The sequence below is a fragment of the Scardinius erythrophthalmus genome (assembly GCF_964197995.2).
Source record: "Scardinius erythrophthalmus genome assembly, chromosome: 22".
In the NCBI taxonomy this organism is placed as follows: Eukaryota; Metazoa; Chordata; class Actinopteri; order Cypriniformes; family Leuciscidae; genus Scardinius; species Scardinius erythrophthalmus.
In genome coordinates, this window is record NC_138242.1 from 15906680 (window position 1) to 15934325 (window position 27646).

At 36.0% G+C, this 27646-nt stretch overlaps 1 protein-coding gene across 1 annotated transcript in view; it reads right to left on the minus strand.

Moving 5' to 3' along the window:
• Window positions 1–4146: 4146 nt before the first annotated feature.
• pou6f2 (POU class 6 homeobox 2) overlaps window positions 4147–27646 on the minus strand; it is a 115546-nt gene continuing 92046 nt past the window's right edge. The window contains exons 5-9 of the mRNA XM_081352606.1: window positions 27632–27646; window positions 14808–15017; window positions 11996–12152; window positions 10250–10418; window positions 4147–4994 (exon numbers count right to left, since the gene is read on the minus strand). The exon at window positions 27632–27646 is cut by the window's right edge and continues 123 nt beyond it. Of these exons, the coding sequence (XP_081208732.1) occupies window positions 4490–4994; window positions 10250–10418; window positions 11996–12152; window positions 14808–15017; window positions 27632–27646 (1056 nt within the window). The 3' untranslated portion in view covers window positions 4147–4489. The remainder of the gene's footprint in view (window positions 4995–10249; window positions 10419–11995; window positions 12153–14807; window positions 15018–27631) is intronic.

Sequence of the window (27646 nt, forward strand, 5' to 3'; positions counted from 1 at the left end):
ATTTTTGTCATTGATTGATTGAATCAAATAAATGGACTCAACTGCTGGAAAGGTGTCATTTATATTTGAAAAGCTTTTCACCAAATTTTGAAATGGTCAGGGATTTGTTGACGCACCATGGAAGTGTAGTTGAAATATTAATGTTGTTTCAACAATAACTTGGTACATCAGATGGCAACGTTGTTTGACATTCCTTTTCAGTTGTATTTTCAGTGTTTCAACAAAATGTATTTAGAATTAACACTGTAACATTGATCAAACCGTATTACCAAAGATTATTTTTGTTAATTCAACAGCAGTGATGTAGATTCAACATCATAGTGTAATGTTGATTCAACAATATTACCATTGATTATTTGTTCAACATAATTTCAACATTAACTGAGGGTGCAAAAGTGATGTTGATAAAATATCACTTTGTAATGCTGAATCAATAGTGGGTTTTGGTTCTTTTGCTTAAGACCTTTGAAATAACTATTAATTATATGTATATATTTATATAAACTAACAATTATTTTGGCAAAGTGATATGGAACGGTAATGTGGTCCAAAGGCCTAGAACTACTTCGTAGCTGCGCGTTTACTGGAAAATAATTGGACACCTTAGTACATTCATCAACCAATCAGAATCAAGCATTCAACAGCCCTGTGAATAGCTCTATGTGTTGGCCTATGGGATAATGTCAGCCGCTGAGGGATCAGGGATCTACTGTCATTTCTAAGGAATTTATTTTACCATAATGATCGAATAAATATGTGCAATATTGATTTAAATTGAAAAGATTTAATCTTACCTTCTCTTAAAGGGATAGTTCACTTTGAAATTAAATTTTGGTATGTTTTAGCTTACCTCAAGGGCATCCAAGATGTAGGTGTATTTTTTTCCGCAGTAGTTTCAATTTAGATATTTTTAGGTCAAACCGTTCTTGTCTGTCAGTCATATAATGCAGGTCTATGGTTACTGTCTCAAGGAGCATTCACAGAGTCCAAATTAAAACAATTCCCCGTCGTCCAAATTAAAACATGGCCTAAGACACGAAACAAGCGGTTTGTGTGAGAAAACGAACAGTATTTATATCGTTGTTACCTCTTGAACACAGCCGCGTCCAAGTGATCTGACATCTGAGGGCGCGGGCGGGTATAGATAAATACACTAGATGTCGCCTTGGCTACTGCAGTTCATTGGAACGAAACCGTAGCCAAGGCGACATCTGGTGTATATATCTATACCCGCCCGCGCCCTCAGATCACTTGGACGTGGTTGTGTTCAAGAGGTAACAACGATATAAATACTGTTCGTTTTCTCACACAAACCGCTTGTTTCGTGTCTTAGGCCATCAATGTGTACTTACGATTGGGAATGGTTTAATTTGGACGATGGGAAATTGTTTTAATTTGGACTCTGTGCATGCTCTTTGAGACAGTGACCATAGACCTGCATTAAATGACTGACAGACAAGAACGGTTTGACCTAAAAATATCAAAATTGAAACTACTGCGGAAAAAAAGACACCTACATCTTGGATGCCCTTGAGGTAAGCTAAAACATACCAAAATTTAATTTCAAAGTGAACTATCCCTTTAAAGCTTCCCCCTAAAAAAAGTTCAATCCAATGTAAAAAAATAAATAAAATAATTCAGCATAGCGGCAAGATTATGTGCATTAAAGTAGATAAAGACATTAAAATAGCGTTAGGTTCAGTTACCTGAGCGGACTGATATACAAACAGCATTGCCATATGGAAGAATAAAATATCAGAAAGTGGAATGCCACCAAGAGAGTGGTGTAATAATAAATATCATTGAGTCTTCACTTGCTTGGTAAAAGTGAATTTTATCCCCTCTGTATATTCTTCTTTTAATTCTGGTACTAAACAGGATTTTTAACACCATGAAATGTGAATGAAGTAATCTTTGTTTCTTCTGCTTTGTAAAATATTCTTCAGTAAGAAATGCAGCCATTGTGTTTCATCTCAAACAATTGTTTATTATTAATTATTATGGTACAAATTAATGTGACAGACTTGAAGCTGTTAAGAAATACACAAAGTGCAGCTTAACTGACCGAACAGATATTGCTCTATATAATACATACAGTTTTCAGTCTATAAAATTTAAAGCATCCTTAGCAGGTTAAACAGCTTTGGTTTCGAGGTCTTGAGAGTAATAACAACGTTAACGTTTCAAACTCGACTGTGTCTGTGTGTGTGTGTGTGTGTGTGTGTGTGTGTGTGTGTGTGTGTTCTTCAATAAATCTCAAAAGATTTTCCATCATCTTTCGAAAACAATTGAGTTGAACCACAAAGTTTTCTTTGTTCCCCATTTATACAGGGCAATTCCGGGCAATCAAACTCAAAAATGTATCTTACATAGTGAAAGGGGATAAACAAACATAATGCAGAAACTAAGCAATAAAAAAAGAAGAAAGTCGTGAAACTATGTCGGCTCTATACACGTGACCCTGGAAAGCACATCGTAAAGAAAAGCAGGTGAGAATCAATCTATGACGGTCATAAAAACTACTTACAAACATATACACAAGTCCATTATGGTTTGTTGTGAACCTTTGCAGAAAAGTATCATGTTATGACATTGCTCACTACTTTGCAGGACAGTGCTGAGGTAATTTATGATATACTCCATTTAATCAATTTTCTTCAATCAGTTACATATTTCAAGATTGTCAACGACATTTAGCCATTTCTCTGTACAATGTGCATATAACTATTGAGCTTTGGTCCAGCATTGAAAAGATGAGCAAAGGCAGAACGCAGATTTTTGTCTCTTGGTTTTAATTTTTGGTTACAGCTTTATTTCGTAAGCGTGTATACCTTAAGACGTCCTGTCTCTGCAACCATACAAAGACGCCATGCTTCTGAATTCATGAAAATGAACGAGCTTGGAGAATGTCATATTATACAATACGAGTTGAGTTAATGTAATTAGACAGCTCTTTTAATGTGAGTCAAGATATCGGTTGCGTACAGCTGCCAGAAGCCGGACAATTTTTCTGTATATTTTTTCACTATAATTATGGCAAATGTCCATTGTGATGTACTTGAATAAATACCTCAAAAGATTTTCTTTGTTCTGACCATTTTCTGTTCATTGCTGATGGACAGATACAGACTGAATTAAATAGCAAAATTGTATAGGAAGGAATATCAACAGTGTTTAGCAACTTTTGATTACTGTGTTGAGTTAAATATATAAATGCCATACAGCTAACCAATTTTAATTTCAATTTGTAATGTTGGAGGAATCAAATATTTAAATTGATCTGTAAACGGACATATTTTTATTGTTTTTGTCTTTAAGTATGAAGTGATATAATATAATAATTATACCAAAAAAAAAAAGAGACAGATAAAATTACTGTAAATGTAACTGAAAGATAGGCTTTAGGTTTGTATGATGGTGTATTTGGGACAATGAATTATTTGTTATATATATATATATATATATATCAAGGTTTATATTCAAAAACGAGCATTTTCCAGTCCTTTCTTCCATCTGAGCAAGTCTTTTTGACTGACACAATTGAGTTTTTGCACAAAGCCAAAAAAAAAACCTTAAGCACCAAAAAAAAAAAAAAAACATTAAAAGATGAGGACAAAAGATAACCTGCATAACCCAAGTGAAATAAAGTAATTCATCTCATATATATATATATATATATATATAAATATTTTTTTAGTTGAGTGTGACAAAAAATAAAAACATGAATAAAATGGTTTGGGAAAGGTTCAGGCAATGTCCTTGTTCTTTGGCTAGGAGGCTTTGGCAACACCGTAAAATAGCTTTAATCACAGCTGCAAAGAATGTGGATATCTATGGTATGTTCACTGAGAATCTCTTTGCAAAATATTCCTCCCAAGTGCAGTCTTTTATGACGGATGCCTTAATGTTTATGAACAGAGCGAGATGACACAGTTGACAATGGCCTTATATGGACAGCAGAAACGTGACAATAAACTTCTCAAAGATATTTTTTGGAACTTGTGATTTCAGTTTGGTGACAGATTACCAGAAATATTTACATAAAAACCCAAGAGATAAAATAAGACAAAGATTCAATGTCACACCCACCAACCCCATTACACAAATCATTTTCTTTCTTTCTTTCTTCTTTTTTTTTTTTTTTTTGTGCCATTTCCCCCCGTAAAAATGTAAAAATGTAAAACACATTTACAATTAAAAAACCTCAGGAATCAGATGCAACAAACTTTGGTAAGTAGTTTCTTCACCATCCTTGATTTAAATATGATCCATGTTCTTAATTCCTCACACACTGCTAATGAATCAGTACTTTAACTCTCTTTTTTCTTGACTTTTTTGGTTTTTGCTTTTTGTGATGATAACACTGACAATATTTCTTTTTGTCTTTGTCGACAGTTCATCCAGTCGACGATGCATCGGATACTAATTGTCCAGGTTTAAGTCCACAACATCAGAGGTTTCGCCATCGGTGCGTGTCCGCCTCATCGAGCTAAGGATGTTCTTCCATATTATCGACCAGAGGGTCCATTGGTGCGATCGGCCCGAGCTCGGGGGGTTTCAGCCTCTTAATAGTGTTTTTCAACGCTTGCCTCTTATTGCAGAACCAGACGCGCACCACCTCGCGGTCATAGTTCAGTTTCTCCGCGATTTCGGTCATCTCTTGACCGGAGGGGTGAGTGTTCTTCTCGAAGTGGCTGTTGAGGATTTCCAGAGCCTGCGGCGTGAAAGAGGTCCGCCGCTTGCGCTTTTTGGAGGGCTCGCTGCCGATAAACTCGGTCAGGTTCTGCATACCGGAGCGATGGCGGGCTTCCGCCTCGGCCATCCAGCGCTCCAGCACGGGCTTAATCTTCTGGGCGCTTTTTGGGGTGATGTCCAACTTCTCGAACCTGGCAGGATATAAAAGGCCAGGGTTCAGTTTGCCTGTCAGACTGCTAGCTATAGTGTTCTCTTGGGCTTCCTGTGGTAGGAAAAAGTGGCTTCTCAGGATGGTGTGTCTGGGGGAGAATTGAGAGAGAACAAGCTTACTCAAGTGCCCAGAGCGGGTGAGGGGTTTCCTGTCTGACCCAGTTGCCCAGAAGGGGTCTCTCGGTCCAAGCCGCCAATGGGACAGAGAGTTTCATGACCTCTACTGCATTGCTTCAGCGGTTGCGTGCTGGGAAACAAATGAGTCTAAGCCCAAAGAGCTAGTTTTTGCACTCCAGGACATCAAAAGTTCCTTCATATGATGCTTTTGTTGACTCTCTGTACCCATGAGGCATTGAACCAAGAGGACTCTTCCACGGGCCGGTCCAAATACAAACAAGCACCTGACTGATATCATAACTTTAATGAATTCATTTATTTGCCTTCTCTAGCTCCTCTGTACAATCAAAGCCACACATGGCATCACATATGATTAGGAATTCTCTTTTCTGTGAGAGATTTTAATACATATTGTCAAATGGATAACACTAGCATGCAATAAAACATTAAATGCATTATTAATTCACAAATGGTTTAAATTATTCACTCAAATGCACACACATTTGAATACACTTCTAAAACTTCTCCGTCTTCCTCAAGCAAGCCCGATGCTCATTTAATGTTTAATGCTAATACATTTTCACCTTCACTTTTGAATATGTCTGCAAGTTTAGGGTCTCCAGGGAGGTAAATCAGTCTAATATTTAGGTCTTACTTGGCAATTGAGGTAGAAACTTTGCTTTCTGAACAAAAACAATAATGAAAAATGTGTCACGGTTACTAGTTTAACACTAGTTTAAACTAAGTCAAGCTAAATTTCACACAACAGCCACTTGAGCTGCAAGAAAGAAAAGAAAAAGCCAGGTAAAAGTTTAGTACTCTATGTGGCTCTTTATTTGGGGTTACACTGAACTATGGGAATTGTTTTGAATAGATATAGTTTGGATAGATACACCGGTAGTATACAAGCTGTTTATGTGTCTCTAAAGCAGTAAAAACTGCTGGGTCAAAAACTAAAAACAGGTTTGTTGTGAAAGAAACTAACCATATGCCATACCATTATTTTATTTTGCATTATTATTTAGAATTACATCATTATAAAATAAATGTGGTGTGTCTCTACAGGACGTTCAATGTAAAATCCCCTTGAGAAGCACTGATACTAATCTACAGCCTGTATAACCAGCTACAGAGTATATACTGTAGTTACAGGAGAACCATACAAGAGCTTTTGTCTCCAAAGACTCCACTGAACGTGGAGATTTCCAGGTGTGTCTTTAATGGGGAGATGTTTCAGTGAGTTCCCTGACCTGCGCTCCCATCCGACACATGGACATCTGTCAGGCAGACAGAGAAAAGCCCAGCTGAGGGAGCCGAGAGAGGTGAACTACTGCTCTCTGAAACAACACACAGTCTCTCTTGGTCCTGAACTCCTGGACAGGCTCCTGTGAGGAGGCCTTTGATGGAATCTTAACTGGCATTTGAAAAGACGCCTGAAGCGGGGGCAAAGGCCCTCGCTCTCCCAGGTCCTCAAACGAAAAGACAATTTTTTTCAGAACGGAGATGAGTGACAGCACCCTGTTAAAGCCAACTGAGCAGGAAAAAGTCCAGGCATATTGAGATGGCGACTTATTTATAGTCATGTATTATTTAATTTCTTAATTTTAGATCCTGTTCACTGCAGTAACACCAGAAATAAGTTAAATATTTCAGCTTCTAGTTGGAGAGAGACAGCGGGTATATAACAATGCTAATGCAGGATCAACAAAAATCACTACTTTATCAAAGCCAAATAAAACTGAGTGGGTTTTAGTAGTGACTACATTATAAGAAAAAAAAATTGTAATTGTAATTGGTCAGTTATTTGTTGACAATTCAAATCGTACATAAATTTCATTACTGTGATAAGGTTTTGAGCTATTTTGAGATCTGACTTATTAGCAATATTAGCAATATATGTCTCATATCAAAATACAGTAAAAAAAAATCTTATGAAATATTATTATAATTTAAAATACGGTTTTCTATTTTAATATATTTTAAAATGTATTTATTCCTGTGATGGCAAAGCTCAATTATTAGCCTTAAGTGTCACATGATCCTTCAGAAATCATTCTAATATGCTGATTTGCTGCTCAAGAAACATTTATTATTATTGTCAATGTTAAAAACAGTTTTGCTGCTTAACATTTTTGTGGAAACTGTGCAAATTTTTTTTCAGCATTCTTTGATGAATAGAAAGTTTAAAAGAACAACATTTATTTGAAATAGAAATCTTTTGTAACTTTTTTAGTATTCTGAATAAAAGAATTAATTCTGAACTGAACTGGACGACAGCATCACTGTTTTCTCCAGAGCGGCTATATATATAAATTAACTAAATTAATAACTTGTTTACAACAAAAATGAACCATCACTGAACTTACTTAAGATGGACTATGACACTATTTTCTTCTAGATCTGCTATACAGCAGAAACAAACTCATTATTTTCCTGTTAACACTGTAAAACTTAAAATCTGAATTTTAAAAAGCGCTATATAAATAAAGGTGACTTGACTTGACTTATATTTTTGAACAGAAATATGTATATAGTTTCCGACTCTAATAAATAATAAATTGAATTGACAGTTACTTTTCAAGGATGTTTGAAACAAAATTTCAAAAGTTTGGCCTGAACATTTAATGAATACATGTGTTACAATTCTCTCCACTCTCCCCCATTCAAAAGATGTCCGGAAATGTTTTTTGAGGCGAATACAGAGGACAGCCTTGAGACAGAAATGAATCAAAAGGCAGTGAGAAAGTAGGTGCGATTAAATATAAATACAGTCATGTTAAGCAGCTCTTCTGCCCAATTTGTCGTGCAAATTATAGATGGCAGCTTTGCAGCCTGAGACATGAATCATTGATGTGAATCCAGTGTTTCGGTGTGGATTAATGTTGTAAATCCACACAGCTTAAAAGTGGAAAAGAGATTCCCATCTCGCAATTATGTGATGATATGACATCTTATGAGCGTCTGTGTGCAACGGTGCATGCAAAAGAGAAAAGGCCGTGAACCGTGCTGCATAAAATCTAATTTGTATGGTGTATTTAACATGATTAAATAAATGAGGGAGCAAATGACCTTAATAATATGATTTAGATTTTATTGCATTCTTAAAAATATGTTATTCTCAATATACTGAGTATGTCAAACGTGTATTTTATGATTTCATTCCATTGATGTCAAATGCTTCACATCAGTCATAAGGCATCTGGATTCTCCGGGCTTTAATAATGACCCCTGTCTCTGATCAGTTTGACGATGCACCTTTTTGATTGTTCAGACGAACCAATAATGCTTTTTTCCGCTCTGAACTATGAGATCGGACAAGATAGAGACATCTGTCAGGCCGAGTTTGACTGAGCAAAGACTACAAGAGCCCCAAGAGCTCACACACTCACAAGCGAAAGCACGTTCACCTCTTTCCCCTCTTGTCTCTGCTGATGTTAACTAAACTAAAGCATGTGAAGTCTGCCTTTAAAGCCAAAAACGCTCTGCACACTGTCATGTCCAATGTCATACAAATGAACAAATAATGAAAAAAAAAATCCCCCTTCCTTTCTGACGAGATGAAAGGACGCATATAGAGAAAAACATCACATCACCTGTTTATTTTGGAAACTAATGGCTTTTAATGTATGCTATAAATATCTAAATAATGCATGCGGCTAAATATTTCATGCAGGATTTTTAAGACTTTCCGCACTAGTTTGAAGCTTCATAAGGAATTCCCGCACTCTCCCCCCACCCAACAGTTTCAGGTTTTATCGGTCGCTCGTTGCTGATATGATGAAATTTTAACAAGCGTGCGACAGCGGCATGTCAGATAAACACAAGTGTCTCATCAGACAAACTATAAGCCTTTTACAATCCTATAAGCATTAAAATGCACATGGAGACATTGTGCGGTAAGATCAGAGTTCATTCAAACAAGGAATTTTATTTCAAGTCTTTATTATCTAGAATATTGTTCATATTGCTTATTTTGTACTTTTGTTGAATAGGGCACACTTTCAATTACTTTTCTAGAGTATTACAGGTACAAATCCCATGTTTGCGTTGTGAGAAGTATTATAAATGTTGGATTTACTGATAACAATGTATCACACAATTCAAATGATACACGGTAACTCTTTATTTCGGTCCATTTTAGACATTCTACTAACTATAAGTAACTTTGCAATTACATGTCAACTACCGGTATTGGTAGACTGTCTGCTTAATATCTGCTAACACTTTAATTTGAGGGTCCCCCATTCTACTGACCATAAGTAACTTTACAACTACATGTCAAATTATTCTACTAACCCGAACCCTAAAGGTCCTTGCACACTGAGTCCGAAATTTTTCGTATTCGTCATTCGGTGGCTCTGAATTGTCAAAACACCTCTCAAAATGCTTTCTAAGGATGCGGAAAACACAGAAAATCGAACCCAATCCAATTTTTTTTATGATGGACGAAAGTTTCCGAGGCAGTGTGTAAGCGTGATTGACATAACGTGAGGTCGTATTTATTTTTTAACATGCGAAAATTTCAGTGTGATAAGATATTGTGCATCCTTTATAAATGTAATCTAACATCACATTTGTCCGCATGTTGGTGCAAATTGTCCCCTGTTGTATACAGTAACTACTGAACTTCTTAAAATGCACACACACACACATAAAAAAGTGCTCTAATGATGATGCTAAATATTTAATTTACTCATGCTACATAATGTCCTAGTTTAGTTTGCACTGTGGAACACGTTTTATTAAAAGTCCTGTCAAGTTCCTTTCAGCTAAATGTCATGTGAATACATGGCATTGGACCTTAGAAATTATTAAGTGGTTTAAGTGCTTCTTGTAATACCAAAGCTGATGTATTTTACATTAGTAACTGAACCTTTTCATATAGACCGTGCTAAGATGAGTGGAGACGGGCACAGACTGGAATAAAATGGATGTATCTGACATATATTGCTCACCAGTTATGAATGTTTAACATCTCTCTTTAACATCTTAATTATTTGTGATGAAATATAAATTGGGTACTACTTGTATGTAAACCCGGGTTTATTTTTTTTTAAATTAAAAGCTACTTTAGAATAATATAATATAATATAATATAATATAATATAATATAATATAATATAATATAATATAATATAATATAATATAATATAATATAATATAATATAATATAATATAATTTTTTAAATGTGCTAGTACACTTTGATCTGTTTGGTGACCTCCATACCTGCAGATGGCAGACTGGCTGTAGGCTGGTCCTTCAGTTGCACTGAGAGCCTGTCCCACCTGAGTTTGAGTCAGACCCAGAGACAGCCGGCGAATTTTAAACGCTTTGGCGAATTCTCGAATCTCCTCCAGGTTTACACCATCCACCTCACTGGGTGCAGTCTGAGGGTCTATAGAACAGAAGAGAAAAGAATCAAGCTGCAACTCTCCATTCACACGGAATCATACACTAAATGCAGAACTGAATATAAGTGTTAAAATATGACTTTGACAAAAATGACTTCAAAATAGCTTCCATTCCTGTGTATTTCAAAATCAACACTACATTGAATAATGCTTGTATTAGGCACTTCCCAAATGAATGCTTATGTGAATAGCATTCTAAAATGCCTTTCTAAGCAATGCATATTCATTTTTATGCCACGTTCTATCTTTGTACAAAACATTTAGCTATGAAAGACAGAGGTATGCAGAGGTTCGATTTCAATTTGATTCATTTAGCAGCTTTGCACTTCAGGGTTTATAGATTCAAGATTTTATTTTGTGCATTTTAGCTTAATAAAATGTGATTGGGCATTATACATCACTGCCAGGTGGGCTTGCATCCTGCTTACATAAGAAAAATTTGACCGACTAAATAATTCATGGACGTCATTATGAATGAATTATTAAAAGAATGCATCAGCCATATTTAAAGTCAAAATCTATTGAACCAGCACCCTGTCACACCCCATATGCAAATTAGTTGTTGAAACCTGAACTTGCTCCCGTGCAATATTGAAAATTCCTGTTACATGAAGCAGTTTTGTCTTTTTGACCACATAATAATGATTTATGTCAAATTGTAATGGCACATTGCCTTTTGCCATGTTATTAGTCATTGCTGATCCGTTAAAATGAATTCTTTTTTAATAATACTCATAGACTGAAGAATTTGACCCCAAAAGGACAACCCTGACTCAATCATGTAATGTCTTAATAAAGCCCAGCAGTGTGATTCGATATTGCTATCATGACATTCACCTCATTGAATAAAATACAAGAAAAAAAAAAAGATTTGCCAACTAAAAAATGTGTACGGTCCTTGAAAATTCGGCATGTATTCCATCTGAGCTGAATGTGGTGGCTGTGGGGTCAGTCAGACTTTATCCCCCCTCCATTCAAAACATGTTCTGGGGAATTAACGTTAGCCAAGGACATCGCGACAAACACAATCTGGCATGGAGAGCTGCACCACGGCGGTAAACTGATGAAATGAATAGGGAATGCTAAAGGTATTGTCTATGTTTTGAACAAAACAAAAAAGAGGGGAAAAAATGAAAACCCAACCAAAGTCCATTGGTTATATCCACAGCAAGTTGATCAATGGAAACTTCCTGTTTATTGAATTTAAAACTCCACTGCAGATGGTTTTAGGCCAATTGGCTTTGACAAATGAGAATTTATCTAAGTAAAACCGTTTTTAAAAGGGCCGCCGTGGCTCTGACAGGCTTGGAGGGAGTGATTTATATGCGGTGCTTCTGGAGGCCAAAGCCGTTCTAAACACAACCTTCCATGCATTAGGTCTACAGTTTGGTCAGCTAGATGACCGAATCAACTAAAATCTGATAAAAACTGAATGAAAAGGCAGCATATTTTCATTAACACTTACATAAAAACATTTTTTTTAAAAAGTTAACTCAGTGTAAAGTGTTTATGTGTAGTGAAAGTGGATCAGCAAACATGCAGAGATGCAGTGCACACTCACTGCTGACTAGCTGGCCGACGCTGAGGGCCGAGGATGAGGATGATGATGTTGAGGAGGAGGAAGAGGCCTGGCGGAGAGGGCTCTGGCTGTGGGGCATGCGGAGCAGACTTGGCTGAGACACGGGAGGAGCCTGTGAAGTCTGGCCGGGCTGGGGCAGCTGTGGAAAAACACACATGTTGAGTTGCACACACACTAGGAGAACACAATATACACTACTGGTCAAAAGTCAGTGTGGTCAGTAAGATTAATCATTTTCTCCACCAAGGACATGTTAAATTGATATAAAGGACATTTATAATGTTACACAAGATTTCTATTTCAAATAAAAGCTGTTCTTTTGAACTTTATATTCATCAAAGAATAATAGTGCTGAAAATTAAATTACGCCAGCACAGGAGTAAATTACATTCAAATAGAAAAGTTACTTTCAATTTTGATAATAATTCACAATCATACCGTTTTGAACAAATAAATGCAGCTTTACAGAAGAGACTTCTTTCAAAAACATTTTAAAATATCTTGGTACCATGGTAGATTAAAAGGAATAGTTACTTCAAGTTAAACTCAATTGACAGCATTTGTGGCAAATTAATTTTGACATTCTTTGTTATGAAAAAAAGAAGCATAATTGAGTGAGGCACTTATAATGAAAGTGAATGGGATTTAAAAGTGATATTGATTTCACTTTATTTTGATGGTCCCTTTAACACATTCTGTTGACTATAAGTAATGTTGACCCTGCATGTCTACTAACTCTCATTAGAGTGTCAATAGAGTATTAGTAGACTGGTAGGGTTAGAATAAGTTGACATGTAGCTGCAAAGTTATTTATAGTCAGTAGAATGTCTGTTGGGAGAGCATCACGATAAAGAGTTAGCAGATATTAAGCAGACAGTCTACTAATACTCTAATGAGTGTCAATTGACATGTTGTTGCAAAGTTACTTATAGTCAACAGAATGTTCAAAAGAGACTGTCAAACCAAAGTGTTACCATTTTTTTTTTTTATAAAACCATTAATTTGTTTAAATTCTCTGCAATTCTCTTTCAGTGCGTCCAAAATCGCATACTGAGTAGGTACTACATTTCATTTTGAACTTACTTTGCGACAAAATATGTGTTCTATATAGTATGTTTATGGGTAGTATGAATGGAATTCGTACATTCTACATTCGCCACGTTGTTACTGTCACGTGACCAATCAGCGTCACTTGCGCCGCTTCACTTCCATTCATAAATCATCTCCCGTGGCCTCATGGGATAGTAAAGGGCCCATCGAATGAGCACTTGAGAATCTTGGTGGAAGTACATTTCACCTACTGTTTTTCGAATACGTAATATGTTTTTTAAACGTTTATTAAAATGATTTTGATAGTGATATTTTCAAACTAAAATCACTTAACAAGTCTTGTGGCTATTCTATTGAAACAATGAGTACTTTAACATTTACGGATTGGCCCCATTTAGATTTTCTTTTGTAAATAGCTAATATAATAGTAAATGTATGTATAATTTATAAAAAAAAAAAAAAAAATCGTTTTAATCAACGTTACGTCACAAGTTCTGTTGATTGAAACCGGAATCTTTATTTTTTAGATGGTTCCCTGGGTTTTAAGAGATAAAAGATGTTTGTCCTGTGGTTGTTTACTAGGTAAAACTGTTGAGTCTGTTTATTAGAACGAGCAAACTAGACTCGTCTGTTTATTAGAGATGAGAGATGCGGACCGGTGGAGATGATAGAGGTTGCATTCACTCCCCATGCAATTTCTCATTCAACACGGCTGTCAGATACTTTCAAGTACACAAAAGAAACGTCAGCGTCTGGCTATTCAGCACCGAAACCTTAACACGGAAAGGAAAACACGCACATTTACTGAGCCCAGAAATCAAAATTATGTGGCTACAATATGAGTCATTATTATGGGCAATGTGGCATGACTGCGGCACCATACATTTTCATGTTTTATGCACCATCGAGCGCCTCTTGTAGATGGTGCATCTCCACTCTTCAAGAAACAAGCGTCTCATCTGTCTAAAAGTGGGTTGGCTTCTCTCTGCTGTTCTCTTGCACTATTAATTCTCCTCTGTGTGTTTGTGCGCGAGTGTGTTTTTCTTTGGATGCTGAAAGATGTCAGTAGTGTTGCACACACTGTCAGAACTGTTGACAGGTCTGTGAGAATTACCGAGCTTCGGTGGATCTCTCTGCCGCCACCGTGTTTGACAGCCATAAATTATCGCTGCATGAAAATGTTCGGGAGTCAATTTGAAACGCAGACAAATCCATAAACATTATTACAAATGCATTACTGCGTTTACGTCCGTGATCAAAGTTTCCAGTAAATTTGACACAGAGTCCCTCCAACAGAAATGAGGTTGACCTATAGATGCTTTTATAGCCGACCGCTGTAGATTATAGGGTGGGACCGGGGATAATATGTATGTCTCTATAGTCTCTTTTGTTTTGCACTGTTGTTAGGCTCTTTAACTGTGTATTCTTGCTACCTTCCTGATTATTATTTGATATAGGAGTTTGATCATTGTTATTTGAGGATGATTTATATTAAAGTTTGTTTTGTATTATTATAGGTGCAAGCCTTTGAAATACAGTGTTACTATGCGAGTGGAGAGTTGTATTGGGTTCTGTTGGCATACAGTATCTCTGTCTTTGTCTTACACATGTTTTGGGCTATATTATGCTGTATATTATAGGTTATTATGTGATTATTAGGATATATCATGCATATTTCCTGGTATTTTCACATAATTTCACACCACAGTTTTTGAAATCATTGTTTTAAACAGTCATTACGTACCTGCTGTCCAGGTTTAATGGGTGACAGTGTGATTCCCTGGGTGTTGATCACTGGCAGGATCTGGTTGCCAATCACAGTGGCTATAATCTGACCCTGTGCATTGGTCAGCAGCTGTGGTGTGATTGGCTGGACCTGCAGGGACGGAGTGCCACCCCCTGATTGGCTGGAAGGTCCTACAGAGTTTGGCATCAGAGGGATCGTACCAATGATCTAGAAAAATCGAAAGGAGAGAGACATAAAAACACTCAGTAATCAACCATATATAATCTATTCTGCTATCATTGAATAATCAAACACAGCAATTTTTTTTGTCATGATTTGAGCGTTTAGAAACAATGTTTATGAGGCAGTTGTTGTTAGATTTATATTGGTGCTTTCAAATACTTATAGCTTGGTGAACAGCTTTGGAGAATTTTACATTTCCCCATTCAAAGAGATAGAAGCTGTACTTGAATGACTGAAATAGCTCTGAGTGGCGTTACAAAGATGGCCGCCGAGTGAAATGACTTGCCTCAAAGGGACTTGTGGTGCGTTCAAGTCCTCCTGGGAAGTTCGTACGTACGAGGTGGGAAGTTGTGCTTATAACGACATGTGCGTTCAAGTCACTTTCGTCGGAGCAAAATGGCGGAGTACTTTCTATTAATTAATTACAAAAAAATACAGTAAGGTTCTTAAACTCTTCTTCTAGAAAATGAAGAACAAAGAAATGTGCATCAGGTGTACTTTGTATTTTTATGTTTTTAATTAATTTATGAAGCCACTGCCAACACATCATTACATGTTGCATTGCTATATTAAAATACTATCATATTCTGTGTTGGCGATTAGCTAACTGAGCTGTTAATAGAAAAGCCTGACAATATCACGGCTAAATACCTTTACATATTGTGTATTCCACCATGTTAATCACTGACACGCCCCCAACTCGTACAGATCGGAGCTTAGAGAAAATCCCGAGCTCCCCACTGTTATTTACAACATTGTGGTGGCGTTACAAGTGCGTTCAACTCGTAAATACGATCTATACGAGATGACTTGAACGCACCATTGGTCATTACTCCAGTCTTAAGTGTCACATGATCCTTCAGAAATCACTCTGATTTGGGGCTCAATAAACATTTCTTCTTATTATGTTGAAAAAATTTGTGAATCAAACATTTTGTCACTTTTGAACAATTTAATGCATTTCTTTAAAAAAATCGGTAACACTTTACAATAAGGTTCATTAGTTAACATTAGTTTATTACATTAGTTAACACAAACTAATAATGAACTGCACGTATAAAGCATTTATTAATCTTTGTTAATGTTGATTTCAACATTTACTAATACTTTATTAAAACCTTGTTAACATTAGTTAATACACTGTGAACTTTCATGAACTAACAGAACAGCTGTATTTTTATTAACTAACGTTAACAAAGATTAACAAATACAGTAACAAATGGATTGCTCATGGTTAGTTCATGTTAGTTAATACATTAACTAATGTTAACTAATGAACCTTATTGGTGTTACCAAACTAATGAACCTTAAGTGTTACCAAAAAATCTTACTGATTTATTGATCTTACTCAAGCATATTAATGAATGTTTGCACAAAAATAGTCATATATATATATATGGTGGTATTAAAGGAGATGGACATGACAAAAATGTGTAGTCACACTCATAATCTTTGTACCTGGCAAAACAACAAAGACATCAAATTAGAGCACTTCATACACTCCGAGGACCTCATCAGTGTCAGAGTATCAAAGCCCTCAGATTTTACCGGATCGAGGGCTACTTAGTACTGGGCGGAGAAAATAGACTGTATAACCTTTTTATTTTTGAGAGAGGCTTGAAAGACATACACACACTCATACATTACCACTTGCACTGAACCACAAACCTGGCTGAACGTACATAGTCTACACACAGACACAAGTATGTGCACATGAAAGCCCCCCACACAAAATGTGCTCTCTGCTCCTCTCTAAAGGTCAGGCTCTGAGTACCTTTATGTGTGCTGGTGCACACCACTGACTGTATTATCTATCATAAGACCAGAGGAAAACTGTGTGTGTGTGTGTGTGTAAAATGCAGAGAAGGGCCGAGTTAATAACGTAGCCTCTTAACCACTCGTCCCCCAATAAAACACACACACACACACCTTTATAATTCTGGTCCTATATAACGGACGCCCTCCTCCCACAATCCTTTTCACTGGTCTTCTGCACCCCCTTTCTCCAGTTGTCACAGATCAAAGGCCGTAACCCTTTGTAGCTGCAGTGTTTTACCTCTCAAGGCCACGGCTTCAATGAGCCATGTAGAACAACAGCGCTGGAGAAAAGGACTCAACGCCTCCTCCCGACACACAACAAGGGTTTATGTCAGTGGAACTGCAAGACTTAAAGCCTCTTTCATCCAGAGCACCACAACTATACTCATGAAATGCATTAATGCAGGAGATCGAAATGCTTGAGTCAAGTAACAGTATAATAAAAAACATTTGCACGTTTTTTTTTTACTCATAATACACTGTGGACCCTATCTTGCACCCAGCGCAACTGACTTTGTACACCGACGCACAGCGGACTTTTCCCTCCACAGACGCACGTCGGTAAATTAGGGAATGAACTTGCGCTCCTGGGGGGCGGTTCAACGCAAACGTTCCCTGGTGCTATTTTGCAGTTTCAGAAAACAATTCCGCCACAGACCAGGAAATATCTAGTCTAAAGTCAGTGGCGCATTAATCAGATGCTATTTTAAGGGCGCATGCTTGGCAATAATGTAGCGTGTGCACAACGCGCATACACTTTGCTTCTCTCATCTACATCGACGCAGCAGTTGCCATTTTTGCAAACCATACATAATTACAAGGAAAAATATTCCACATGAGGGAAATCATTATGGTGTCCATGAAGATGTGAAATAAATAGGCATAAATCTAGCTTACACATTTACCCAAATTATTATACACCTGTTTAACCAAAGCTAATTTGCACTATATATTACTCACCATGAGATCAAATCACTTTATACTACCGGTCAAATGTTTCAGGGTCTGTAAGATTTTGTTTTTGAAAGAAGTTATGTTCACCAAGGCTGCATTTTTTTTTTTTTTTTTTTAAATACAGTAAAAGCAGTAATATTGTAAAATGTTTTTTACAATTTAAAATAACTGCTCTATTTTAATTCCTGTGATGCAAAGCTGGATTTTCAGCATCATTACTCCAGTCTTCAGTGTCTCATGAATGACCCTTCAGAAATCATCCTAATATGCTGGTTTGGTGACAAAACATTTTTTATTATTTTCAATATGTTGAAAACAGTTGTGCTACTTTTTTGGAAACTGTGATCCACTTCTTTTTAGGATACTTTGATGAATATAAATTTTCAAATGAAAATGGATATTCAGTCAGGAAATAATATGTCCTGGACAAGGCTGGGCATTTTTGTAATTTGATTTAATTAGCATGAAGTCAGTTCTATCCGCTGTTTTCCTTCCTTGGGGAAGTTCCACTTAAAAAAGACTGAAACAAAACATTTCAAATCAGGTTGCATAACAAAACCCCTTATACGTCAGTTTTGTTTTTTAATGTGACATGATAAAACAAGAATATCTATGGCAAGAGCTTTTTTAGTCGCTGAATTCTTTTCCACCTGATTATTTTATCTTTTCCTTTGTATTCCGCTGTAAAAGTCTGAAAAAAGACACCATACTGCGCATTTGTGGTCTGTTCTTCTGATTTAATTTATGATATACTTTTACACTTTTAAATGTCCTTTTAATGTTTAATGGTTGAACAGTGAACAGAATAATGCTATCTCTTTGTACACAGTTTTTAAAAATTCGTACTATTGCGTTCATAAAGATAACCTTTTGCTGATCGTTTACAGTTAAACGGAAGTTATTCCCATAATTTTCAAAGTGTAATGGGCATAGGAACTACCAGGGGTCCTCCATGGAAGAATTTGCAATTATGAATTTTGCACAAGAAGATCAGTAACATTAGCACTGTCGTTCAAAAGTTAGGGATCAATTCGATTTTTAATAAAAGAAAATAATACTTTTATTCAGCAAGGATGTGACAGTAAATAGATTTAAATGTGGTTCTTTTGAAACGTCACATTATGATAGTACAATGTGCTGTATATACTGTTTTAGTATTTACACTTGGCATAGAGACAGGAGGTTATTTCTTGACTTAAATCTGCCTTGAATTAAAACAAAAGCTCAATATTAAGTTAATTTAAACTCAAGACAGCCACTCCCACATTAAAATGTATGTAAAATTAAAATATAATGTACAAATCCTCTTTATATGACTCTGTCCACCAATGTTTGTTTTAATGGCTTTGCAATGTGAACATCACAATGTTTGTGAATAAATGAACATGCTATATACTGGTACACACATGGGCTGCAGACACATTGAGCTGTGGTGCTCATGCGAGAGTTGCAAGTTCGAGTATAGCACATACTGTCAAGAAATAAAAGGGTAAAACTCTTTAAAAAAAAAAAAAAAAGGGAAAAAAACAACTAGTCTGTGTGTGCGCACATGTCTGATATTCCACCTAGACAGAAAAAGCACCATTGATCTATCGCGTATATTCTAGCGCAGACCCCCGGCTGCGCTAACAAGCTCTGCATCTGTATAATCTCTGACCGTTCCTCTCCTCCGCCTGTTCCCTCCTCTCTTTGACATAATGACGATGGAGCGGTGGAAAAAAGGAGGGCTGACTATGTGTAATTCACCCTCACCACGGCTCATTTGGTTGCGTTGCTTCGCATTAAGCGACAGATAATTTATCTCTCTCTCTCTCCCTCCCTCCGTCGCTCTTTATCGCTCCCTCTCAATCCTCCGAGGCCCTCTCTACTGCCACTTAGCATATTTTATTGTGCGGTGTGGCGCTCGTGTCCCCCGACATGGCATTTGCATGCCGTCTTGTCTCAGGGCTTGTTCCGCTCAATTATTCACTCTCATTGGACTAAGTGGCTGCTCTAACACGAGCAATAATACAGCACACGAGCTGACAGCTACATACTGTCCCGGGCTGCTCTGAATAGCCACGTTCACTGCGCTCTCAGCTTACTGTGGCATACAGGACCTTGTTTTTACAACTGCAACTGCATTAACCTCAAGAAGAAAAAAAATTCTGCCATTTCTACACATTATTATGAAGTTTCAGAGATTCGATTTCTTTCACTAATTCAATTATGCAATCAATTATGCTGTACTTTGGTTCCCAGCAGGCACTGTGGCAAAACTAAATTATGCAGATTACCGTTATTGTTTGCTACATGTAAGTGTGTCTAATATTTTAATTTGATGGCTCCTCAGTCTATTCAGATCATTTTAATAGGGATATGTCAAGGCTTGTTATCTAAACGTTCTAATTAACACCGAACAATCCAAAGCCAATCGATTCTATATGGAGCCTAAGTGAGGATTAAAATTGATTTCAGATTCAGAAATTAAAATTAATAAGTAGTTCACCCGAAAATGACAATTCTGTCATCCGCCATGTTGTTCCCAAACCAGTATGACTTTCTTTCCTCTGTGGAAGATATTTTGAGAGAAAAAAGAAGAGAATTTTGAAAAGAAAAAGAAAGAAAATCAATGGAATCCAATTCTATGTTTATTCTATGTCATTAGATTAGACATTATTTAAAATTTCTTCTTTTTTGTTCCTCAAGATATAATTAAAGACATGCAGGCATGAGGGTGAATAAATGATGACTAGGGGTGTAACAATATATCGTGTCACAAAATCTCACAATATATCGCAATACAAAAATGCATCAATATGTATTGTGTATAATTCACCCAAAATGAAACTTTCTGAGAGAAAAAAATTCAAGTTTTCAGAGTTTTAGTGTCACTACATTAAACTACTATACTATATATATAATGTATAATAATGCAATAGGGGAATATGTGTAGGTCCTGATAATGCCAAATGTCTTACGTTACAAGTAAAAAGTGGCCTACATTATTTTAAATATATCTAGTCAGTGACAGACTGCAAGCATATTCTTCTAAAATAATTCTGTATTTTCAGCTTCAGAATCATGAATATTTATATTCTGGTGTCACCATTGTCCTGTGCATTTGGTTACCAGCACAAGTCCATTTACACTCACAATGTAAAACCGAATTTAGCATTTTAATCAACAATACATTTTTTGTTAACCTTTTGTTAACATGAGGGTATCGTTACACCCCTTATGATGACTGAATTTTCATTTTTGAGAGAACTACCCCTATACGTTTTTTTATGTTGATGTGGGTTGAAATTGTTTATGTATGTACTGTATGATGTTTGTCTTAAAACAGCTAAACTGGAAAAAATATGCTGAAGGACAAATTAAATATAAAATTGTTTCCATCAATGTTTGACATGTTAGAGTTGACATGTGCCTCATGAATCCTTATAAGTAGCAAATAAAAATCCATCTAATTTGGTAAAACCGTGTGAAATATAAGTGGACTTTGCCGGTGACTCGATCACGTTGGGTGTTTGATGTAAACAATCTCCTGAAACATTGTCAACCATTCTGGCATGAGCCTGTGCTACACTCTTAAATCTGATCATGTATTTGTCCGCATGAGAAACACCTGCTTGAAATGGCAAGAGATAAAAGAATTACTATGAAGTAAATTCTAAAGGGTCCATATATTGTGTCATACATCTGTTATTTTCTTGTTCTTATATATGACTTGCTTTTGTTCCTCTGCACTTCATACATGCGATACACTGTGGTGAGCGTTCACCTCCCTTCCTACTTTTTTTCTCTCTCTCTCTCTCTGTTTCTCCTCTTTGAGCAGAACTCATTAGGATTATACTGGCAGTGATTCCCAGGGAATGTCATCTCTTCCTGCAGCCAGGCCAATCTTCAGCGTTAGCCATGGCCGCCAGGCAATATCCCTGCCCATTTTCTGCCCTACTGCCCGCTGTTTGGAGGGGAATAAGATGGGGACACATATTGAGAGAGAATTCCAAACTTCTAACACCCGTCACACAGATCAGAAACGGTCAAACACTACAGTCTTGGTAAAAGTTATCAACTGCTTAGCAGTATGGTTAAATAACAAGTTTTTTTTTTTCTATTAGATTAAATTATATCTAAAGATCAATGGAAAACTATTAACATGACTTCTGGATTTTATTGGTAAGAGTTTATGCTAAAACAGTAACACTATATTATGTGTCCATGTTATTCATATTGTATATTAATAAAATTAATCCAATTATACGACAATTATAATTTTAAAAGTAAGATTTAACAAGTGTAAACTGTTCACTAGTATTTAATAAATGTTTAAGTTTAAATTTATAGTACTATAATATTTTTTTTTAAATTTAAGTTCATACACTACACGGTTGAGTACATAGAGCATAAGTACAAAGTGTATAAGTGCATAGCGTATAGTGTGTCATTTGGGACGTGACTAGATTCTATTTACACTAAGTGAAAATAGCATATTTTCTTAGTGATAGCTGCTATTTCCACTAAGTTTAAATAGCAATAGATTCTATTTACTGTGTAAAAATAGCAGTATTTTCTTTGCAATAAGTGTAGTGGTTAAATGCTATTTATACTTATAAATATTGGCAGATACTATTTGCACTTCAGTGTTGTTGTACATTAAACGGTATGTAATAATAACAGTAAATGATTATACTTATTAAATTATTAAATGGATGGCTCCTTATTGGTACAATAAAGCCCTCCCTACACCTACCCTTAAACACTTTAATATTAAACAAACGTTAGACACTTTATTTCACTTTTTGAAAAAAAAAAAGTTCATTTTTATTGAAAATAAATGCCTCTCCGATCTGATATGTGATGGGAAAGGGAAAAGGTTGAATCCGCCCCTTGCTGGTTGATTTGCCAGTTCAAATACAAAAACATTTCAGTACAATGCAAAAAAAAAAAAAAAAAAAAAATGGTTACAAAGCATTGACAATACAGCTCAAAATATTTAACCAGATAAACAAAAATAAAAAATAAACATAAACATAAGAACAAATACAAAAATATAAGTATAAAATATCAGGGCAGTTATATGTATTTGAAAAGCTTTAATATTTGTATTGTTTTTATAAGCTTTTTATTTTGTGATCTCATGTTTGAAAGAGTTTCAAAATATATTGTTAGATCAGTGTTATAGAAGGCAATATAGGAGGGTTTCTTTTGAGTTATTCTTGTCTTATGAATGTAGAATTCCGCCAAAATGATAAAAAGATTAATTATATAATTTTGTTTTTCAGAAAAAAATGGGTTTTGTCTTCTGTAATTTTGACGTCAGGGGGCGGAGTTAGTGTAAATAGCTAAATTTGCACTTAGCGTGAATAGACACTCCGTTATTTATTTACTTATTTATTTGTTTATTTTTTCACTATTTTCCAATGGAGTCTTTACCCACATAAAATTAGAATGATTTAAACCAAGGATGATGAAACCAAGTTGAAAACTCAAAGGAGGGAGATGTTTAAAGCCAAACAGTGTTAAAAGAGCTGGGAATTTTGCCCCTGCTATCAGTCAGGCCCAGAAGAGACTGCTAAAGTCATTGTGGTGAAAAACTTAGATCTTCCTACTCATTTGATCCTGAGCAAAAAAAAAGAAGTTTATTTTCCTTCTAAAATACGAATGACTAGACTTGACAGTGGAATGGTAGAGGACCGTTTTAGACCGTCCGTCGCATATGCAGATTGATATCTAAAAAGTAGATTTTTATTCTTCTCACTAACATTTTGATATTTAAAGGTGATCTAAGTAACTTTTTTACCTTAACTGAACAGCTTCGGAGTCATTGGAATGGTTATATTACTTATTTCAGGTTGAATGGTGGTCGTTTCGCACCCCCCTGGTGCCCGTGAGGGGAAAATCCGCACTTGCAACTTTGAGCCGGCGGGCCGCCGCGTCAGGAAGTATTACGTGATATCAGGTCTCGCGATGTAAACAATTGCTTTACGGCCAAAAGAAATCTGCTAAAATGCTGTCATTATTGCAGTCCCTCACGCTGTTCGAACCCGAATGAAGAAGACGTTTTAAAGAATGTCCCATCTGCTTTGATGTCGTTGATCTACTAGCCTCTGGTGTCTGAGAATCGCCAACGAGTTTTTACAACAGTGTTGTCAAATATCTATTCCGAAGCTGTGGGGAGAGCTCTAGAGAGAAACCTGCGAGCAAAAAGCGAGAATACAGCGAAGAAATCCCGAAACTACTGAGCCCTGCTTTAAAATGAACAGAACGCCAACAATAAAAATAACTAGCTATAGGTTAGTCCGTACTACCATACAAGTGGATGCAATGAGACCTGTTTGTTCATGTGACGTTTGGCATAAACCTATTATTTGTCAAATTATAAATAATACAGTTAAACATATAAGACTAAGTCATATTCAAGTAATAAACATGCTTATTTGAATATGTGTTCATTCTAAGATACAGTAACATTTACTATTTATTTCCTTCTTCAAATGTTACCATTAAAGGAATAGTTCACTTCAAACTGAAAATTCTGTCATCATTTACTCACCCTCAAGTTGTTTCAAACCTGTATGAACTTCTTTCTTCTGCTGAACACAAAGGAAGATATTTTGAAAAATGTCAGACAGGCATCAACCAAGTCCAAATGGGGTTCATCGACTGTCTGGTTACCGACAATCTTCAAAATATCTTTGTGTTCAGTAGAAGAACTTTCCTTTAACGCTCAATCCTCCACAAACATAATGCACATCCTTTTCTGAGACCCAAACGAGGAGATATTCAGCTGTGTGGCAGCTGAGGGAAAAACTCTGCTACTTATAGACTATGCTCAAAGCAACACTGCCAGAATTGTGTTATTTCAGTAATCTATTATCAGGCCAACATTAACGCCTAAAAGCTAAATCAACACCCTATCCGAACAAAGAGTGCTTCAGTCTAAAAAAAACACATTGCCTCATCCCTTCACTCCAACCTTTTCCTTTTTCTTCTTCTTTTTTTTTTTGGGGGGGGGGGGGGGGGATTCTGTGGCAGCATCTGCTGCTCCCCTGGCCACGTCTGCGGCCTGTATTAGTATCATTTTAATGTTAAAAGCAAAAGAAGGGTAGGGGACGAGGCTCAGAAGGGTGGTGGGTGTTTTAGCAGGCTCAAACTGAATAATGTGCCTCAGTAATAAGGTCGAGAGCAGAGCCTGTAGCCCTGGGCTTTGACCGTCTCAGTGACCTGATTATGTCAGCCAGTGTCAGCCGCCACGGCACTACAAACACAGCGCATCCCATCAACGGCATCGCCATGCCAATACGTCCAGCCAAGCCCTGCAGGCACTTTCAGTATAGACAAGGCCATACCAGTTTGTTAGGTAACATCTACCATACACATGCACACACTTGGTGTGTTCTCACATGAGTGACAATTCATCATACACTGAAGTACACAATACCATTTTTTTTAAATATAGACAAGAACTGTGCATTAATCTTCAGAATATTTATCAAAAGTTATACCTAAACACATAACCCTTTTTTTATTTTCACATTGGACATCATGTGGTGACCCAACAATGGTACCAAAATGGAAATAACACTTTACAATATGGTTTCATTAGTTAACATTGGTTAACTTATGAAAGCTTGTTTCCGCCACAGAATAAAACGTTTTAAAAGATAATTGACTTTTTATCTCATAATTGCGAGTTTCCATCTTGCAGTTTAGATTTTCTTTCTCAGAATTGCGAGATATAAAGTCAGAATTGTGAGACAAACTCGCAATTGTATATTATAAAGTCAGAAAAGATATAAAGAGATAAAAAGTCGCAATTATCTTTTAAAAACGTAGGGTGCTGATTTTAAAATGTTTTATTAATTCTGACTTTTTTTCTCGCAATTGCAACTTTGTATCACGCAATTCTGACTTTATAACATGCAATTGCGAGTTTATATCTCACAATTCTGACTTCTTTTCTCAGAATTGCGAGTTTATATCTCACAATTCGAACTGTATAACACGCAATTGCATGCAATTCTGACTTTACATCTCCCAATTGCATGTTATAAATAAATAAAAAATTAGATATAAACATGCAATTCTGAGTCAGAACACACAATTGCGACTTTATATCACAATTCTGACTTTATAACACACAATTGCGACTTTATATCACACAATTTTAACTTGCTAATTTAAAGTCAGAATTGCGAGATTTAAACTCGCAATTGTGAGAAAAAAGGACAGAATTTTGAGATAAAAAGTCACAATCACCTTTTTTATTTTTCATTCTGTGGCGGAAACAAGCTTCCATATGAACTACTTTAGCTAACATGAACTAAGAATGAACAATACTTCTACAGCATTTATTAATCTTAGTGTTAATTTTAACATTTACTAATTAATTAAAATCAAAAGTTGTACTTGTTAACATTAATGTACTGTGAACTAACATGAACAATCAATGAACAGCTGGATTTTTATTAACTAACATAAACAAAGATTGATAAATACTGTAACAAATGTACTGCTCATTTTTAGTTCATGTTAGTAAATACAACTAATATTAACAAATGAGACCTTATTGTAAAATGTTCTCATATAATAAAAAAAGTAAAAGAATACATACATATCTAAATATGTAAAATGTTTACAATAATAACAATTTTATAAAAATATATAAAATAACATACATTTTATATGCAGATTTTTTTTTTGTAATTGAAAGAAGTCTCTTATGCTTACGAGGTGCTCAAGAAATACAGTATTTCTTCTTATTTTCAATGTTGAAAACAGTTGTGACGATTAATATTTTTGTGGAAACCGTGATATATTTTATAACAGGAATCTTTTTTAACATTATAAGTATCTTTACTGTCACTTTTGATACATCCTTGCTGAATAAAAGTACTTTCTTTTAAAAAATTGTACTAAACGCAATCTTTTGAGTGGTAGTGTATGTTTATTAAACACATTTGTGTGTACTAAATGTATATATCCACACATGCATCTGTCTAATGTGGCCTGTTTCTACTAGGTTATAGATGAGTTTGATTTGACAAATTGTCTTTAACGTCAACAACAAAAGATATGGAGGCAATTTTCTCCTCCCTTTTAAAAGTTGATAAGTCGATTTATTGTGCTGCCGTCACTGTGCATATGGTTCCTTTTACATATAAAACGTCATTAGATTTTTTTTTTATTACATTTACAGCCAAAACTGTTAAAAGCACCCATAAAGCCTTCAATAAGAGTGGGTCGGCTACATAAAGAGGCTCCCAGCATGCAATTTCTCAAACAATGCTTTCCATCGTACAGAAGAGAAAGTGTCAATGAGAGGAGGGGAATGAGACAAGGGTTAAGGTAAATAATGCTGTTTGTAGCGTGAAAGGGCACATTGGCTATACAATCTTTCCTTTAATATGGGAGCGGTGCGCACCTGCGATAAGATGATTCATTAGATAGGGCCCTGGTCTGACAAGCCTCATCGTTCAAGCCTCTGGATACTGATGGAACAATTCTGCAGCCGGCTTCGTAAATATGACAAGGTCAGCATTTTATCCCCTGCTCTCCCACACTGCTGTCCAATCTAAACACAACGCCCCTCTCTGGCTCGCTCTAACATGGCTAAAGACGGGGCACGAAGGTCAGAACTGAAGAGTGGATTTAAGTATCTGAGTAACATTACACTAATAAAGAAAATCATGTTCATGCCACTTCAGAACACTTCTCCATGTCTACTTGTACTTCGTCTTATAGTTCTATGAGTAACGTGGGGAACACTTCAGCTTACAGTACATGTGCATTTAATGTGGGCATAATCTTTTAAATGTGCGGTTTGTTTATGCATGTACCTGTCCTTGTGCATT